The sequence below is a fragment of the Engystomops pustulosus genome, chromosome 3, assembly GCF_040894005.1.
Source record: "Engystomops pustulosus chromosome 3, aEngPut4.maternal, whole genome shotgun sequence".
NCBI classification, from domain to species: domain Eukaryota; kingdom Metazoa; phylum Chordata; class Amphibia; order Anura; family Leptodactylidae; genus Engystomops; species Engystomops pustulosus.
Window position 1 is genome coordinate 228,563,424 of NC_092413.1, and position 22,542 is coordinate 228,585,965.

The 22,542-nt window shown below is 43.1% G+C and overlaps 1 protein-coding gene across 1 annotated transcript; it reads left to right on the forward strand.

Moving 5' to 3' along the window:
* The first annotated feature begins 3,553 nt into the window (after positions 1-3,553).
* LOC140122776 (fucolectin-like) lies at positions 3,554-14,042 on the forward strand. The gene is made up of 3 exons (XM_072143975.1): positions 3,554-3,612; positions 11,321-11,624; positions 13,856-14,042. The coding sequence occupies exons 1-3, from the start codon at positions 3,555-3,557 to the stop codon at positions 14,025-14,027; spliced, it is 534 nt and encodes a 177-aa protein (XP_072000076.1). The 5' UTR covers position 3,554; the 3' UTR covers positions 14,028-14,042.
* Positions 14,043-22,542: the final 8,500 nt, after the last annotated feature.

Below are 22,542 nucleotides of genomic sequence, written 5' to 3' on the forward strand. Positions count from 1 at the left end.
TATATGCCCCGGTATATAGAGATACGCTGTGCCCTGTATATACTGTGCCCAGAAGATATATTACACTGCTATATCCTGCTATATGTGCCCTAGTATTACCCTGTGCTGTATATATGGCCCCGGTATATAGAGATACACTGTGCCCTGTATATACTGTGCCCAGAAGATATATTACACTGCTATATCCTGCTATATGTGCCCCTAGTATTACCCTGTGCTGTATATATGGCCCCGGTATATAGAGATACGCTGTGCCCTGTATATACTGTGCCCAGAAGATATATTACACTGCTATATCCTGCTATATGTGCCCCTAGTATTACCCTGTGCTGTATATATGGCCCCGGTATATAGAGATACGCTGTGCCCTGTATATACTGTGCCCAGAAGATATAATACACTGCTATATCCTGCTATATGTGCCCCTAGTATTACCCTGTGCTGTATATATGGCCCCGGTATATAGAGATACGCTGTGCCCTGTATATACTGTGCCCAGAAGATATATTACACTGCTATATCCTGATATATGTGCCCCTAGTATTACCCTGTGCTGTATATATGCCCCGGTATATAGAGATACGCTGTGCCCTGTATATACTGTGCCCAGAAGATATATTACACTGCTATATCCTGCTATATGTGCCCTAGTATTACCCTGTGCTGTATATATGGCCCCGGTATATAGAGATACGCTGTGCCCTGTATATACTGTGCCCAGAAGATATAATACACTGCTATATCCTGCTATATGTGCCCCTAGTATTACCCTGTGCTGTATATATGGCCCCAGTATATAGAGATACGCTGTGCCCTGTATATACTGTGCCCAGAAGATATATTACACTGCTATATCCTGCTATATGTGCCCCTAGTATTACCCTGTGCTGTATATATGCCCCGGTATATAGAGATACACTGTGACCTGTATATACTGTGCCCAGAAGATATATTACACTGCTATATCCTGCTATATGTGCCCCTAGTATTACCCTGTGCTGTATATATGGCCCCGGTATATAGAGATACGCTGTGCCCTGTATATACTGTGTTCAGAAGATATATTACACTGCTATATCCTGCTATATGTGTCCTAGTATTACCCTGTGCTGTATATATGGCCCTGGTATATAGAGATACGCTGTGCCCTGTATATACTGTGTCCAGAAGATATATTACACTGCTATATCCTGCTATATGTGCCCCTAGTATTACCCTGTGCTGTATATATGGCCCCGGGTTATAGAGATACGCTGTGCCCTGTATATACTGTGCCCAGAAGATATATTACACTGCTATATCCTGCTATATGTGCCCCTAGTATTACCCTGTGCTGTATATATGCCCCCGGTATATAGAGATATGCTGTGCCCTGTATATACTGTGCCCAGAAGATATATTACACTGCTATATCCTGCTATATGTGCCCTAGTATTACCCTGTGCTGTATATATGCCCCGGTATATAGAGATACGCTGTGCCCTGTATATACTGTGCCCAGAAGATATATTACACTGCTATATCCTGCTATATGTGCCCCTAGTATTACCCTGTGCTGTATATATGGCCCCGGTATATAGAGATATGCTGTGCCCTGTATATACGGTGCCCAGAAGATATATTACACTGCTATATCCTGCTATATGTGCCCTAGTATTACCCTGTGCTGTATATATGGCCCCGGGTATATAGAGATACACTGTGCCCTGTATATACTGTGCCCAGAAGATATATTACACTGCTATATCCTGCTATATGTGCCCTAGTATTACCCTGTGCTGTATATATGGCCCCGGTATATAGAGATACACTGTGCCCTGTATATACTGTGCTCAGAAGATATATTACACTGCTATATCCTGCTATATGTGCCCCTAGTATTACCCTGTGCTGTATATATGGCCCCGGTATATAGAGATACGCTGTGCCCTGTATATACTGTGCCCAGAAGATATATTACACTGCTATATCCTGCTATATGTGCCCCTAGTATTACCCTGTGCTGTATATATGGCCCCGGTATATAGAGATACGCTGTGCCCTGTATATACTGTGCCCAGAAGATATATTACACTGCTATATCCTGCTATATGTGCCCCTAGTATTACCCTGTGCTGTATATATGGCCCCCAGTATATAGAGATACACTGTGTCCTGTATATACCGTGCCCAGAAGATATATTACACTGCTATATCCTGCTATATGTGCCCCTAGTATTACCCTGTGCTCTATATATGGCCCCGGTATATAGAGATACGCTGTGCCCTGTATATACTGTGCCCAGAAGATATATTACACTGCTATATCCTGCTATATGTGCCCCTAGTATTACCCTGTGCTGTATATATGGCCCCGGTATATAGAGATACGCTGTGCCCTGTATATACTGTGTCCAGAAGATATATTACACTGCTATATCCTGCTATATGTGCCCCTAGTATTACCCTGTGCTGTATATATGCCCCGGTATATAGAGATACGCTGTGCCCTGTATATACTGTGTCCAGAAGATATATTACACTGCTATATCCTGCTATATGTGCCCCTAGTATTACCCTGTGCTGTATATATGGCCCCAGTATATAGAGATACGCTGTGCCCTGTATATACTGTGCCCAGAAGATATATTACACTGCTATATCCTGCTATATGTGCCCCTAGTATTACCCTGTGCTGTATATATGGCCCCAGTATATAGAGATACACTGTGACCTGTATATACTGTGCCCAGAAGATATATTACACTGCTATATCCTGCTATATGTGCCCCTAGTATTACCCTGTGCTGTATATATGGCCCCGGTATATAGAGATACACTGTGCCCTGTATATACTGTGCCCAGAAGATATATTACACTGCTATATCCTGCTATATGTGCCCCTAGTATTACCCTGTGCTGTATATATGGCCCCAGTATATAGAGATACACTGTGACCTGTATATACTGTGCCCAGAAGATATATTACACTGCTATATCCTGCTATATGTGCCCCTAGTATTACCCTGTGCTGTATATATGGCCCCGGTATATAGAGATACGCTGTGCCCTGTATATACTGTGCCCAGAAGATATATTACACTGCTATATCCTGCTATATGTGCCTCTAGTATTACCCTGTGCTGTATATATGCCCCGGTATATAGAGATACGCTGTGCCCTGTATATACTGTGCCCAGAAGATATATTACACTGCTATATCCTGCTATATGTGCCCCTAGTATTACCCTGTGCTGTATATATGGCCCCGGTATATAGAGATACGCTGTGCCCTGTATATACTGTGCCCAGAAGATATATTACACTGCTATATCCTGCTATATGTGCCCTAGTATTACCCTGTGCTGTATATATGGCCCCGGTATATAGAGATACACTGTGACCTGTATATACTGTGCCCAGAATATATATTACACTGCTATATCCTGCTATATGTGCCCTAGTATTACCCTGTGCTGTATATATGGCCCCGGTATATAGAGATACGCTGTGCCCTGTATATACGTTGTTATATAGTGAAGTTGATATAAATGTGATGTTTCCTTATCTGCAGGATGAAGCTTCTGCTCCTCGTGGTCCTGGTGTGGACGGCGTCTGATGAGGCGTCTGCAGGTTCAGTAACTTCTCTCCTTATACTTTATAATAGAGGAGGATGATATATAATATAATCTCCTGGAGGCAGCAGATCTCCTTGTGTCTTACTATGACGTCCTCCCCCCACTACAATAGTAGCAGCGTCCAGGAGTGTGGAGGATGGGAGTGCGGAGGATGGGAGGGATAATACACAGTGATGTCACAGTACAGGGATAATACACACAGTGATGTCACAGTACAGGGATAATACACACAGTGATGTCACAGTACAGAGATAATACACACAGTGATGTCACAGTACAGGGATAATACACAGTGATATCACAGTACAGGGATAATACACACAGTGATGTCACAGTACAGGGATAATACACAGTGATGTCACAGTACAGGGATAATACACACAGTGATGTCACAGTACAGAGATAATACACACAGTGATGTCACAGTACAGAGATAATACACACAGTGATGTCACAGTACAGAGATAATACACACAGCGATGTCACAGTACAGGGATAATACACACAGTGATGTCACAGTACAGGGATAATACACACAGTGATGTCACAGTACAGGGGATAATACACACAGTGATGTCACAGTACAGAGATAATACACACAGTGATGTCACAGTACAGAGATAATACATACAGTGATGTCACAGTACAGGGATAATACACACAGTGATGTCACAGTACAGGGATAATACACACAGCGATGTCACAGTACAGAGATAATACACACAGTAATGTCACAGTACAGAGATAATACACACAGCGATGTCACAGTACAGGGATAGTACACACAGTGATGTCACAGTACAGGGATAGTACACACAGTGATGTCACAGTACAGGGATAATACACACAGCGATGTCACAGTACAGAGATAATACACACAGTGATGTCACAGTACAGGGATAGTACACACAGTGATGTCACAGTACAGGGATAATACACACAGTGATGTCACAGTACAGAGATAAAACACACAGTGATGTCACAGTACAGGGATAATACACACAGTGATGTCACAGTACAGGGATAATACACACAGTGATGTCACAGTACAGGGATAATACACACAGTGATGTCACAGTACAGGGGATAATACACACAGTGATGTCACAGTACAGGGATTATACACACAGTGATGTCACAGTACAGAGATAATACACACAGTGATGTCACAGTACAGGGATAATACACACAGTGATGTCACAGTACAGGGATAATACACACAGTGATGTCACAGTACAGGGATAATACACACAGCGATGTCACAGTACAGGGATAATACACACAGTGATGTCACAGTACAGAGATAATACACACAGTGATGTCACAGTACAGGGATAATACACACAGTGATGTCACAGTACAGGTATAATACACACAGCGATGTCACAGTACAGGAATAATACACACAGTGATATCACAGTACAGGATAATACACACAGTGATGTCACAGTACAGAGATAATACACACAGTGATGTCACAGTACAGGGATAATACACACAGTGATGTCACAGTACAGGGATAATACACACAGTGATGTCACAGTACAGGGATAGTACACACAGTGATGTCACAGTACAGAGATAATACACACAGTGATGTCACAGTACAGGGATAATACACACAGTGATATCACAGTACAGGGATAATATACACAGTGATGTCACAGTACAGGGATAATACACACACAGTGATGTCACAGTACAGGGATAATACACACAGTGATGTCACAGTACAGGGATAATACACACAGTGATATCACAGTACAGGGATAATATACACAGTGATGTCACAGTACAGGTATAATACACACAGTGATGTCACAGTACAGGGATAATATACACAGTGATGTCACAGTACAGAGATAATACACACAGTGATGTCATAGTACAGGGATAATATACACAGTGATGTCACAGTACAGAGATAATACACACAGCGATGTCACAGTACAGAGATAATACACACAGTGATGTCACAGTACAGGGATAATACACACAGTGATGTCACAGTACAGGGATAATGCACACAGTGATGTCACAGTACAGAGATAATACACACAGTGATGTCACAGTACAGGGATAATACACACAGTGATGTCACAGTACAGGGGATAATACACACAGTGATGTCACAGTACAGGGATAATACAGACAGTGATGTCACAGTACAGAGATAATACACACAGTGATGTCACAGTACAGGATAATACACACAGTGATGTCACAGTACAGGGATAATACACACAGTGATGTCACAGTACAGAGATAATACACACAGTGATGTCACAGTACAGGGATAATACACACAGTGATGTCACAGTACAGGGATAATACACACAGTGATGTCACAGTACAGGATAATACACACAGCGATGTCACAGTACAGGGATAATACACACAGTGATGTCACAGTACAGGGATAATACACACAGTGATGTCACAGTACAGAGATAATACACAAAGTGATGTCACAGTACAGGGATAATACATACAGCGATGTCACAGTACAGGGATAATACACACAGTGATGTCACAGTACAGGGAGAATACACACAGCGATGTCACAGTACAGGATAATACACACAGTGATGTCACAGTACAGGATAATACACACAGCGATGTCACAGTACAGGGATAATACACACAGTGATGTCACAGTACAGGATAATACACACAGTGATGTCACAGTACATAGGTAATACACACAGTGATGTCACAGTACAGAGGTAATACACACAGTGATGTCACAGTACAGGGATAATACACACAGTGATGTCACAGTACAGAGATAATACACACAGTGATGTCACAGTACAGGGATAATACACACAGTGATATCACAGTACAGGGATAATACACACAGTGATGTCACAGTACAGGGATAATACACACACAGTGATGTCACAGTACAGGGATAATACACACAGTGATGTCACAGTACAGGGATAATACACACAGTGATATCACAGTACAGGGATAATATACACAGTGATGTCACAGTACAGGTATAATACACACAGTGATGTCACAGTACAGGGATAATATACACAGTGATGTCACAGTACAGAGATAATACACACAGTGATGTCACAGTACAGGGATAATATACACAGTGATGTCACAGTACAGAGATAATACACACAGCGATGTCACAGTACAGAGATAATACACACAGTGATGTCACAGTACAGGGATAATACACACAGTGATGTCACAGTACAGGTATAATACACACAGCGATGTCACAGTACAGGAATAATACACACAGTGATATCACAGTACAGAGATAATACACACTGTGATGTCACAGTACAGGATAATACACACAGTGATGTCACAGTACAGAGATAATACACACAGTGATGTCACAGTACAGGGATAATACACACAGTGATGTCACAGTACAGGGATAGTACACACAGTGATGTCACAGTACAGAGATAATACACACAGTGATGTCACAGTACAGGGATAATACACACAGTGATATCACAGTACAGGGATAATATACACAGTGATGTCACAGTACAGGGATAATACACACACAGTGATGTCACAGTACAGGGATAATACACACAGTGATGTCACAGTACAGGGATAATACACACAGTGATATCACAGTACAGGGATAATATACACAGTGATGTCACAGTACAGGTATAATACACACAGTGATGTCACAGTACGGGGATAATATACACAGTGATGTCACAGTACAGAGATAATACACACAGTGATGTCATAGTACAGGGATAATATACACAGTGATGTCACAGTACAGAGATAATACACACAGCGATGTCACAGTACAGAGATAATACACACAGTGATGTCACAGTACAGGGATAATACACACAGTGATGTCACAGTACAGGGATAATGCACACAGTGATGTCACAGTACAGAGATAATACACACAGTGATGTCACAGTACAGGGATAATACACACAGTGATGTCACAGTACAGGGGATAATACACACAGTGATGTCACAGTACAGGGATAATACAGACAGTGATGTCACAGTACAGAGATAATACACACAGTGATGTCACAGTACAGGATAATACACACAGTGATGTCACAGTACAGGGATAATACACACAGTGATGTCACAGTACAGAGATAATACACACAGTGATGTCACAGTACAGGGATAATACACACAGTGATGTCACAGTACAGGGATAATACACACAGTGATGTCACAGTACAGGATAATACACACAGCGATGTCACAGTACAGGGATAATACACACAGTGATGTCACAGTACAGGGATAATACACACAGTGATGTCACAGTACAGAGATAATACACAAAGTGATGTCACAGTACAGGGATAATACATACAGCGATGTCACAGTACAGGGATAATACACACAGTGATGTCACAGTACAGGGAGAATACACACAGCGATGTCACAGTACAGGATAATACACACAGTGATGTCACAGTACAGGATAATACACACAGCGATGTCACAGTACAGGGATAATACACACAGTGATGTCACAGTACAGGATAATACACACAGTGATGTCACAGTACAGGGATAATACACACAGTGATGTCACAGTACAGGGATAATACAGACAGTGATGTCACAGTACATAGGTAATACACACAGTGATGTCACAGTACAGAGGTAATACACACAGTGATGTCACAGTACAGGGATAATACACACAGTGATGTCACAGTACAGAGATAATACACACAGTGATGTCACAGTACAGGGATAATACACACAGTGATATCACAGTACAGGGATAATACACACAGTGATGTCACAGTACAGGGATAATACACACACAGTGATGTCACAGTACAGGGATAATACACACAGTGATGTCACAGTACAGGGATAATACACACAGTGATATCACAGTACAGGGATAATATACACAGTGATGTCACAGTACAGGTATAATACACACAGTGATGTCACAGTACAGGGATAATATACACAGTGATGTCACAGTACAGAGATAATACACACAGTGATGTCACAGTACAGGGATAATATACACAGTGATGTCACAGTACAGAGATAATACACACAGCGATGTCACAGTACAGAGATAATACACACAGTGATGTCACAGTACAGGGATAATACACACAGTGATGTCACAGTACAGGGATAATACACACAGTGATGTCACAGTACAGAGATAATACACACAGTGATGTCACAGTACAGGGATAATACACACAGTGATGTCACAGTACAGGGGATAATACACACAGTGATGTCACAGTACAGGGATAATACAGACAGTGATGTCACAGTACAGAGATAATACACACAGTGATGTCACAGTACAGAGATAATACACACAGTGATGTCACAGTACAGGGGTAATACACACAGTGATGTCACAGTACAGAGATAATACACACAGTGATGTCACAGTACAGGGGTAATACACACAGTGATGTCACAGTACAGGGATAATACACACAGTGATATCACAGTACAGGGATAATACACACAGTGATGTCACAGTACAGGGATAATACACACAGTGATGTCACAGTACAGGGATAATACACACAGTGATGTCACAGTACAGGGATAATACACACAGTGATGTCACAGTACAGAGATAATACACACAGTGATGTCACAGTACAGGGATAATACACACAGTGATGTCACAGTACAGGGATAATACACACAGTGATGTCACAGTACATGGATAATACACACAGTGATGTCACAGTACAGAGATAATACACACAGTGATGTCACAGTACAGGGATAATACACACAGTGATGTCACAGTACAGGATAATACACACAGCAATGTCACAGTACAGGGATAATACACACAGTGATGTCACAGTACAGGATAATACACACAGTGATGTCACAGTACAGGGATAATACACACAGTGATGTCACAGTACAGGGATAATACACACAGTGATGTCACAGTACAGGGATAATACACACAGTGATGTCACAGTACAGGGATAATACACACAGTGATGTCACAGTACAGGGATAATACACACAGCGATGTCACAGTACAGAGATAATACACACAGTGATGTCACAGTACAGGATAATATACACAGTGATGTCACAGTACACGGATAATACACACAGCGATGTCACAGTACAGGGATAATACACACAGTGATGTCACAGTACAGGATAATACACACAGTGATGTCACAGTACAGGGATAATACACACAGTGATGTCACAGTACAGGGATAATACACACAGTGATGTCACAGTACAGGGATAATACACACAGTGATGTCACAGTACAGGATAATACACACAGTGATGTCACAGTACAGGGATAATACACACAGTGATGTCACAGTACAGGGATAATACACACAGCGATGTCACAGTACAGAGATAATACACACAGTGATGTCACAGTACAGAGATAATACACACAGTGATGTCACAGTACGGAGATAATACACACAGTGATGTCACAGTACAGGGATAATACACACATTGATGTCACAGTACAGGGATAATACACACAGCGATGTCACAGTACAGGGATAATGCACACAGTGATGTCACAGTACAGGGATAATACTCACAGTGATGTCACAGTACAGGGATAATACACACAGTGATGTCACAGTACAGAGATAATACACACAGTGATGTCACAGTACAGGGATAATACACACAGTGATGTCACAGTACAGGGATAATACACACAGTGATGTCACAGTACAGGGAGAATACACACAGTGATGTCACAGTACAGGGGATAATACACACAGTGATGTCACAGTACAGGGATAATACACACAGTGATGTCACAGTACAGAGATAATACACACAGTGATGTCACAGCACAGAGATAATACACACAGTGATGTCACAGTACAGGATAATACACACATTGATGTCACAGTACAGGGGATAATACACACAGTGATGTCACGGTACAGAGATAATACACACAGTGATGTCACAGTACAGGGATAATACACACAGTGATGTCACAGTACAGGATAATACACACAGTGATGTCACAGTACAGGGATAATACACACAGTGATGTCACAGTACAGGGATAATACACACAGTGATGTCACAGTACAGGGATAATACACACAGTGATATCACAGTACAGAGATAATACACACAGTGATGTCACAGTACAGGGATAATACACACAGTGATGTCACAGTACAGAGATAATACACACAGTGATGTCACAGTACAGAGATAATACACACAGTGATGTCACAGTACAGGGATAATACACACAGTGATATCACAGTACAGGGATAATACACACAGTGATGTGACAGTACAGGGATAATACACACAGTGATGTCACAGTACAGAGATAATACACACAGTGATGTCACAGTACAGGGATAATACACACAGTGATGTCACAGTACAGGGATAATACACACAGTGATGTGACAGTACAGGGATAATACACACAGTGATGTCACAGTACAGAGATAATACACACAGTGATGTCACAGTACAGGGATAATACACACAGTGATGTCACAGTACAGGGATAATACACACAGTGATGTCACAGTACAGGGATAATACACACAGCGATGTCACAGTACAGCCTCTGTAGTTATATCTTGCAGTATACAGCTATGGATGATGTTGTAGCTTCCGGTCAGTGCAGCCATCGCTGTGTATAACTGATGATGTCACCACTTTTTATTTTTTATTGACAGACAGGAATCTCGCACTGGAAGGTCGAGCTACTAAGTCATCTACTTGGATAGATCCTGATAATAGTTTGAGCTTTTTGGGAGATGCAATAAACGGAATAGATGGAAACACTGACTCCAACTATTATCATGGATCGTGTTTCCACACTGGGCAGGATTCTCCGTCCTGGTATAGGGTGGACCTGCTGAGGACTTCCAAAATTAGCAGCGTAATCATCACTAATAGAGGAGACTTAGGGAGCAGGGCTAACGGTGCCGAAATCCGGATCGGAGACTCATTGGCCAACAATGGGAATGATAACCCTAGGTGAGTCTCGTCATTGGCGCTTGCGTCATGTATTTATGAAGTGTTTGCACCAGTTTTGTGTCGTAGCTGCACTGTGTCCGGCGCAGAGTCGGAACGTGCGCAACATTTATTACAGCTACTCAACAAAAATTGTGACGCATGCTGTATGTGCAACATCCCCCACCGGGGCCTAGTCTTTTCGTTGCCGGAGCCCTAGATACCTGAGTGGCTGGCTGAGTGTGATCTAGCGCTCATCTGCAGTCACGGTGTTGAGTACCAGGGAACAGAGGACTCGTCCACAGCCTGGCAGGTCTCTGGCAGGTAGAAGTACAAAACATGGAGGAGGCTGAAGATGTTGGTTTCTCCCTGGAAAAACTCCGACGTAGGAAAGGGATCCCTGGTGGTGGTGAATGTGGCGCCCTTGATGGTAACAGCCGAGCACAGGGATCATTCAGAGTTTGTAAAGCAATCAACTTACAGACTCGGCAATAGTCACAACAGCAGTAACATCCACTGGGTTGAGATGGTTGGAGATCATTCCACAGGAGGTGCTCACAGCCTGGTAGAGGTAGCTTGAGGCTAGATAGGATAGTTGGCTGCTTCATATGGCAAACTCCTGATGGTGGACACATGTTCTCAATCCTCCATTTTACGAAGAACTGGAAGTTTCCAGCCACCAGGGAGTTTTATTAATTTTATTAATTCTTTAACAGATGAAACAAAGATTGCATCTGATTGGTCACAATACAATGTGCTTTCCAGACAGAGATAGACCAGCTGCAATACCGACTATAGCCAGCGACAATACCCTGGACACAGCAGCTTATTTAGTTTGCACCTACCGAGCACGCCGTTACATATAGTGAAGGCGCACCAAAAAAAATGGTGCCCAATTCCTGAGCAGTGTCGGGGGCGACAGATTTATGAAGGGGGGGCCGCCAGTATTCAATAATCTGCCGAACCCTGCACAGGAGCGACTGCGCATAGTACAGACTGCAATACTTTTGATAAATCTGGCCCATTGCGTCTCAGGTGCAGATGATATACTGAGCATATTGGAGAGACTTTATGAAGATTGGCGCACCATCACATCCACTTTCCGAGAAAATTGGTTGGAAAAGTAACAAGTTGCAGTTCGTGACTGTGTTCCAGGAATTACACCTTTTCATGCTTTCCCCCAGCATATAAGGCATCATAAATGTCCTCCAGTTACATCCTCTTACATCAGTGAGCCTTCATACTTCATCATTTCCCCTTTTGTACCAATTATTTCACCAAAAATTTCCTGTAGCCACAAATGGATTTTGCGGAATGCTGACGAGAGATGAACCAATCTATTTGTCAATCTGTAATTTCCAGCACTGAACTCAATGACCCTCCTACTCACTCCTCCTGACCCTCCTCCTGACCCTCCTACGCACTCCTCCTGACCCTCCTACTGACACCACCAACTCACTCCTCCTGACCCTCCTACTGACCCCTCCTACTCACTCCTCCTGACCCTCCTACTGACCCCTCCTACTCACTCCTCCTGACCCTCCTACTGACCCCACCAACTCACTCCTCCTGACCCTCCTACTGACCCCTCCTACTCACTCCTCCTGACCCTCCTACTGACCCCTCCTACTCACTCCTCCTGACCCTCCTACTGACCCCTCCTACTCACTCATCCTGACCCTCCTACTGACCCCACCTACTCACTCCTCCTGACCCTCCTACGCACTCCTACTGACCCTCCTACTGACCCCACCAACTCACTCCTCCTGACCCTACTACTGACCCCACCTACTCACTCCTCCTGACCCTCCTCCTCACTGCTCCTGACCCTCCTACTGACACCACCTGATGACTTCTACTCACTCCTCCTGACCCTCCTACTGACCCCACCTACGCACTACTCCTGACTCTCCTCCTGACACCTTCTGATGCCTTCTACTCACACCTCCTGACCCTCCTACTCACTCCTCCTGACCCTCCTACTCACCTCTCCTACAACACCTCTTAACCTCTTCTCATATCTCATAACTCATGTTTGCTTTCCTTCTACTTCACTTGTCCACCTCTTAGACTTCTTCTGTTTTTCAATGTCTAATGTCTATGTTCTACATGCGTCATTGTGGTAAGGTCCACCCCACAGTAAGATTACCTCCATGGGTTTGTGTAAGGGGTTCTAGGAGTGAGGCTCAGCCCATTCTTTACTATTCCTATATAAATGTAGGGAGGACACTTACCTGTCCCCTTTCTTCCCACAGGTGTGCGGTGGTGACTTCTATCGCAGATGGAGAGACTCAGACGTATCAGTGTAACAATATGGTCGGGAGATACGTCAATATCGTTTTGGCTGGAAAAACTGAATATCTTCACCTGTGTGAGGTTCAGATCTTTGGAGAAAACCTTGCGCAGACTTTCTCTTGCCACATATAGTAACGATGGACGATCACTTTACTTGTATCTGCAAGATATCATGAAATAAAGGCGTCCACTGATACAATGATTGGTGTGAAATTTGAACTGAATTCTAAGGTTAAGCAGGACAATTCCTTTCTGTGGTGAGGACTAGAGGACGTGCAGGAGACTTAGGCAGGAATTTATCAAGTTGGGTGCAGGAAGTGTGCTTTAATTTTCACTGGGATTTACGTTTGTGGTGCAATGGATTTGAATTGTCACCCACCTCCACACTCTGTCATTGTGCCACTTTCAGACCTCCTGTTGCTGCCGCCACCTCCACACTCTTATCATTGTGCCACTTTGGGGCCTACCATGTTTCCGCCACCTCCACACTTTGTCATTGTGCCACTCTGCGGCCTACTCATGCTGCTGCCAACTGACCGCTGTCCCCCTGAACACCCTGTGATTTCCATAATACTGTTTTCACCCTCCATCAGTCTATGATGTTGCCACTATGTTTGGTTTTCCCCTTCATTTCATCTGTCAGAAGGATGAAAAGCTTCAGGATTGAAAGCCAAAAGCAGGAGTGGATACAGAACACAGAGGACATGCAAGTATCCCATTTACTGGTCATCTCTGTTCTGGATCCACTCCTGTTTGTTTTTGGCTTTAGCAATACTGATGGATGAAATGAAGGGCAAAATGATCAGTGACGTCAATGCAGAATTACTGCCGACATCCTCTGCACTCTTTTGGGGGTTTCTACATGTATCTGCGTGTAACAGAACAGGTTCTGTCGTAATCTATGGAATCATCTGATGTCAGTGTAAAAAGAGTGCACTCTGTGATGTTATAGCATGGCACAACGCTCTACCCTACATGCTCTCTGCAGACAGGAAATGCCTGTTTTTTAACGTGATTCACTATGAACTGATTCATTTCGAAACGAATTTTGAAAAATTCGCCCATCTCTAATTATGACAATTGAATATGTTCTGGATGGACTTGAAACCCCCTAGTATGCTGAATGTGGATTTGCAGTGTATCAAATCTGCAGCGTATACAGTACGGTAGCATTTTAGTGACAGGTGTAACCTACAATCATTGCAGCAAAAATCGGCAGCAGAAACGCCTGACTACTGTGGATTTTATCTGCAGCAGGTAAGAGCCATGTCATTCATTCCATTGTGTCATGGCAAAATCACAATATTTTACACATCATAAACTAGACAATTGTGTGATATCCGTGGGATCACCACTTGGGTAAATTCGGCAGCCTCGCTGCTAACGTGTGCAGATTTTTTCATAGTGATACTTCATTAAGTAATTGAATCAAATTTAGTGCAACCTCAACTCCGGAGAACATTCAAAAATGTCTCCGGAAAAATGATCACTGTGATAGCGAGTCACAGCAAACAATTAGTAAAGTAAATAAAAGTTTTAAAAAGTTTTCAAAAGTGATAGGTCTCCATGCATCACAGTTATAATAATACTCATTACATTTCGCTGCTGCTGTTCCACGGATAATCTGGGACTCCGTGCATCAGATGACACTATGATTCTTGCAGTCCTGTCCAAGGCAAAGGGTCGGATTGGGAAACAGGACACTGCACGGCCCATGATTTATGGATTCACTTAGGCCGAAGCTTTCAGGCCTTATACAGTAGTAATGTAGTGTATGTGATTTATCTAAATCCTATTCACGCACTGCAGAAAGAAATGAAACTAAATTAAAGTAAACTTTTTAAACTTTTACAAACTTTCTTTGAGTGGTAATTGCACTGTTAAATATCAATATAAATAGATATTTCTTGCAATCCCTACTTTGAGAATTAGGAACCGCGATGATGAGCAATGTTTCAAAAAATCAGAAGCGATCCTTCGTTCCAGATGGAAAGTAAAAAGCATTCAACAAAAATAAAACATCAATATACAATTTGGATGAAAAGTATAAATAAAAATTAAATTACAAAAAGTAAAATATAGATGAAATTTAAGAAACATGGTGTGGAGCAAAGCTTGAGAGAGTGAAGAGTCTTTGTGTGGAGACAAAGAGACAAAAGACTGATGGTGATGTTGTTAGGGAAATATCCCCATATCTGTGATGTGAGGTGGGTCCAAATCATTGTATAGTACGAGCTGCTCGGTGAATCACTCAGACCTTCACATGTTTGAGAGAATTCCAATTTATTTAGGTAGCAGACAGTTTTTATAGGTTCTTGGGACAAAGGAACCTACTGACCATGGCCACATTCCAATAGCCTCTGAAAGATGATCTGTGTACTCGGGGGATGGTACTAGTCATAGAGGTCTTTGTTAGATACATGGTAGAAGAACAGATTCAAAAGGGGATTCTGTTCCCTCACAATCCCCCCTTTTGTGAATAATTTCAGGTACTACATTGACATGTGCTAATCACACATCCAGGACTTATCTGACCACTTCACCTGCTTCCCTCCTGAGCATCCTGAACATTACATCACAACACAATTCATGTAAATCCATTGTAAAGGGCAGAATCTCTACATCCTATTGGTCTATATCCTTATACATGTCCCCCTACCAACCCCTGAGTACTATTAGACATAGTACAGCGCACAGACTGTCACAGCTTTCTTTTGCATAGCCTATGAAAGACATTATGATCACAATCTTTCTTAGTGATGCTGCAAGTGGTAAGAGTAACAATGTCCATAGCAGCATCGAGCTACACAGATTCATGTTCTGTAGTCTCTGGGTCCTGCGCCCTTCTTCAGCTGTCGCTGTCTCGTTGTAGTTTCTACATGTTGATGTGTCACAGGTACTTGTGATGACCCTTCAAAAGACTCTCAGGTGTCACATCAGGACCATCTCATCACCCGGGTGCAGGTCCTCTGCTCTGGCTACTTTAGGTTCTGGAACTGAAACAGATACTTGGTTATGCACCTAAGAAAAAAATGTATCTGCAGGTTTTTGGACACTCCACCAATTCTCTATGACACCTCTGGACAACCTTAGGGAAGTGTATGTCCATCCATGGGGCAATTCTAAAACCAAACCTCAGTAGGTGAAAAGCCTATTTAATCCCTAGAGCTGTCATCAACTACATTACTACCCCAATAGGGATTATTACTTTAGTCTCTAGAATAAGTGGACTAACATATTCCCCGATCCCTGGCTGTGGTCTTTACAGTTACTTTAGTTACAGGATAGGGTTCAGATTACCCAGAAAAGAGGTCCACACACACAAGCACATGTTCATAGCCAATCTGCAACCTCTGGAAGGGGTAAAGCGGCTTCGGAGTGTATATATGAGGGATTTCACTACTCTCCCTACATTGTACTAGGTATATATAAACATACTTGTGTAAATGGACAGTAGCAAAAGTGAATGTAAGTGATACTCCATATTTATCCACCACGAAGCATATAGAGTCTTAGACTGGTGTCTCACCCTGTGGGTGCACTGAACCATCATAGGGTAAGGGGCCCTTGGCAGACATTGCTTGTCACCTCAACCCAAAGCTCCTCTATGCAGTGGTACTGGATATGACAGCCATAATTCACCGATTTGAAAACACTCTAATCAGAGGATTTTCGCAAGAAGTGAGGAATCACGATGAGCACCGTAACGAAGCACTACTCACCAAACATCACAATCAAGCAGTCACTTGCGACAAGACAAAAAGATAAAAAGAAGAAAAACGAAAAAAGAAGAAAGATCCACGACACAATTTTTTGGCAATCAGGTTCACATTTTTCTATTCTTCACGAAAGACTCTAGTTTTTTAGATAGGCACTGTAAAAGCACAGCTCTCGGAATGGACTCTAATGTATATTATATATTGTCTATACATATTGTCTATACCATGGACTCTATAATATATCCATTAATTTCTATGTACTTTTTACCTTAAATATACATTTAATGTGCATTCTCTACATGTACCCTCCTGTATTATACTCACCTGTATATTCAGCCATAGAACTTACATTAGCTGCGGTCAGCCCACACCACGCGAACAACCCAGCATAGACGGCGCACACACGCCCACATCCACACAGGTGAGACCCTTCAAACAACCTCACAAATGAGGATAAATACGGCACCCTATACTAAAAAAACATTTAAACCTGAGGAAGCCAGACGCTGGCGGAACGCGTGGGGAGCTGAGCCCCTATCCCTAACTATTGGACATGGTGATATCCTACCTTTTGCACATTTAGGACCATTTCGTATTCGTGCTGCTGTTTTGACATTGCTTTGACAGAGCTAAGTATATTTACACTACCAGCAAGATAGTACATACCATATATGCTCATACCATATACAGCTAGCATAAGACACCATTACCAATAGGCACACCAGGGGATAGGTAGCCAAAGCATGAACTGCAGACAACCCCAGCAGTCCATGCTTAGTTTCATGCACACACCACTTGTGCTTTTTAAGTGTTTTTAAATGTCTGTTTAGTGTGCATTTTTCTTTTGTAACAATAAATATTTACCTTTTTATGGCACAACATCAATTTGTTCATTTTTAGCCATCTAGATACAATTCCCCCCTTTTTTCTTATAATAGATGTAGTACTGTCCAGGGAATTGTGGCTATACTAGTCTACAGGCCAACGTTCAGTTGCATAAGACAGCCGCCGCTCTTAGAATTTCTTCACTCTTCACTTCCATGGGCACTTACAGAGGCCAACTTCCCCAAATAAGCAAAGCGACAACGCAGCCTGACAAGGTAACGTCTGTGCCAGCTCGAAAGGACTGAGCTGAGGGCCAAGATCCCACTATAACATCACAGAGTGCACTCTTTTTACACTGACATCAGATGATTCCATAGATTACTACAGAACCTGTTCTGTTAAATGCTGATACATATAAAATCCCCCCAAAAGAGTGGAGAGGGTGTTGGCAGTAAGTTTGCATTGATGTCACTGATCATTTTGCCCTTCTTTTCATCCCTCAGTGTCCTCTTTCAATCGGTCATTAATCCATCAGTATTGCTAAAGCCAAAAACAAACAGGAGTGGATCCAGAACGGAGATGACCAGTAAATGGGATACTTGCATGTCCTCTGTGTTCTGTATCCACTCCTGCTTTTGGCTTTCAATCCTGAGGCTTTTCATTCCTTCTGACAGATGAAATGAAGGGGAAAACCAAACATAGTGGCAACATCATAGAGCGATGGAGGGTGAAAACAGCCATTATGGAAATCACAGGGTGTTGCAGGGAGACAGCGGTCAGTTGACAGCAGCATGAGTAGGCCGCAGAGTGGCACAATGACAGAGCGTGGAGGTGGCGGCAGTAGCAGAATGAGGTCAGAGAGTGGCACAATGACAAATTATGGAGCTGACAGCAACATGGTAGGCCACAGAGTGGCACAATGACAAAGTGTGGAGGTGGCGGCAGCAGCAGGAGGTCTGACAGTGGCACACTCTCAGAGTGTGGAGGTGGCAGACAATTCCAGTCCCTGGTAAAGATGGTGGGAGGCAGATGGAGCAACTGGCAGCAGATGTGTGGCATCAGGCGGGTGGCAGCATCAGAATAGTGGCTGAGGCAGGTAGTTAGAACCCAGACTCATTTCTCAACGTTTGGGGGAGGCGTCATGGCTGATCTATTCTGATGCATAAGGCATTGGTGTGTTGAAATCCTGGCCGATCCAAGCCTGATTCATCTTGACAAAGGTCAGTCTCTCCAAATTACCAGTGGACAAGTGGGTTCTCCTTGGGGTAACGATGGACCCAGCTGCACTGAACACCCGCTCTGATGCCACACTACTGGCTGGGCAGGACAGCTTCTCTATTGCAAACTCCACAAGTTGCGGCCACACATCAAGTTTGGCTGCCCAGTAGTCCAGGAAAACCTCTACCTGGGGTGGTACATTGCTGTCCAAGTAGGCCACCACCTGCTGGTGCAGGGTCTGCTCCATGTCCTGCTGCTGGTGGCGGCTACCCTCCTTACTAGTTTGGTGAAGGAAGCTGCTCATTAAGGACTCCAGACTTAAGCTGCTGCTGATGGAGCTGCTACTGCTCCTACCCCCATCTCCCTACAGCAGCCGTGGCAGTAGTATGTGAGCGATGACTGCCAGGAATCCCCTGGTCAGACCTAAAAGAGGATGGACAATGATGCACAATGGCAGCGGCAAACTGTCTGCACAGTATTTTTCTATAGTATGCCAGTTTTTCCTCCCTGGCAGCTGGAAAAAGTCACCAATTTTGGTCCAAAAGTCATCCCTATGCCGAATGTTGGCTGAGGAAGCCACATTTGGTGGCGATACTCGTGGGGCTCTCCCAGCCCTTCCCCTTCTGTCCGGCTCATCTGGTAATTAAAGTGAATGGCATTGTATTTGATACTTCCATTTATCTTCATATCTTTATCTATTTGCTTGTTTGGCTCTGCTTATGACCGGTTATCATGCCTGGTCTGTACATTATGGTCATAGTTGCTAGCATTATCTACTCTTTGACTTCCATTACTGTTTGGATTACTCTAGTGCCGATTTGGGGCATTTTGTATAGCTTTTAGGACTGGTCAGTATATAATTTTCATCTTTTGCATGGTGCCAATTTTTAGTTTTTTTTGCCTTCATTGTCACTTTTGTATGTTCGCTACATGTATGGCTGAACAGTTATAGGGGTTGGAGCTGGGTTTGGAGGATTGTTTGGTGGGCCTTATTATATGCCCTAACCCTCCCATGAGTTTTGTTTAGAGGATTTTTTCCCTCTTTTTAGATGTTTTGTCTGGTGTATATAATTGTCTTTTTGTGTAAACCTAATAAAGATTGTAAAGTTTTTTTTGTATAAGACATGTCTTTTCCTCATTTGCTTAATTTCCATTCATGTGTTCAAATCTACCTACATCATTCATACGTGTAGTTCCCCCTTATCTATTTCTTAACAAAAACTGCCACACCACCAAATTGGTGATTTTACCACCAACACTCTTCACTGTGTGACTACTAACGCCGCTGCCTCGCTGAGCCCCTGTGCCACTGTTTACTTGGACCTGTGAAGCGGGTTCTGTACCCCGTGGCCATTTGGCTCCTGTCCTCGTACTGTTGCCACCCTGCTGACTCACGGCCACAGTAAGCGACTTGCTGCCTAACGTGCAAGCTGACACTCTCTTCTCCCGACGATGATAATGAAGCCCCGGCTCCCAAGTGCGATCGGCTACATTATCATCGATTTGTGTTTCCCTGTCACTGCTATTCTCCTCAACAGTCTCAGTATGAACAGCCCGACTACTTGCAAGTGCAACATAACCTCCCATGCCACTGTCTACATCTCTACTTTCCCATCTACTGCACGAAACAGGGGATGTCTGCCCCACCTCTTCACTGCAAAGCAGCTGCTGACTGTCTTCAAACACTTCGTCCTTGCTGAGCCCAGACCACCTAGTAGCTCTCTGGACAGGCGAGGGCCGCTGACCTGCTCCTGGGCCATGCCAACTAAGGGTTGTATCTGACGAACCCACTGACTCTTGGCTGGGGTTGTCAGATGTTATTTGGGAGAAAGTGGATGACCTAGTCAACCAATCGACAACCTTTGGGTTGTTGATTCACACACTGCCGCTAGATGACATCGGCAGTTCTGGCCACACAGAGTGACCCCTTCTGTGATGTCCCCTTAATGTTCTGTAACATCTGCCTGCTCCACTTGCAACCTGTTTCACATGGTAGTTAATCAACTATGTGGATTTGACACGTGTTTCTTGCTCTTAACATTAGCAACAAAAGAACGATTGAAATTTGCAGTATACAGATCGCCCAAAACGGACACCCTGGAATTTGAGCAAAAATCATTCCAGAAACTATGTGGATTTTACACAGTTCTTGCTAGTAACTTCAGCAACAAAAAACTGCAATTTGGGTCATACAGATCCCCTGAAACGGACAACATGGGATAGGAGCAGAAAACACTACAGCACAGTACAGTAGAAGCAGCTGGACGCTAGAGACAGCACATGCAGTGTGAAATGACGAGATTGAAAATGGCTGCCTGTTTTTATAGGGCAGTGATATCACATAAGCCTGCCGGTGGCTGATTGGCTCACAGGCCTGCACATGTGATCGAGGGTGTACCTTTCTCCTTCCCAGAGTTCTCTGCCCTAAGTAACACGTTGTACTCGCACTCATTTTGCTAATAAATGGGGGAAAAAAACCTTTGTTCCCATGAATCACCTGTAAACTTCGGATTCGTGACGTATCAAAGTTTTCCTGAAATTCGGAACGAATGCCACTTTCGTTCGAATCGATTTGCCCATCTCTAGTTGTAGTATTATGTCCAAATATTGTGAAAAATTACTAGTTAAAGAATTGATTCTCTTAATGATTAGGCAACCTGGTGGATTTTCAAAGGATTTGTGGATCTTGGGTAAATGATAGTAGAAGGGAGCAGAAGGATTGGAAATGGTTTGGTAATTAAATAAATTTTTGGTAAATAATTGTCTTTTGTGTGCTTGTTTCAGGAAGTCTTTAAAGCTTTTTTCTAATTGTGGAAATGGATTTTCCTTGATTTTTTTGATATTGACAAAAAGTAGGAACAGAAAGAAACAGGGAGAATTGGGAG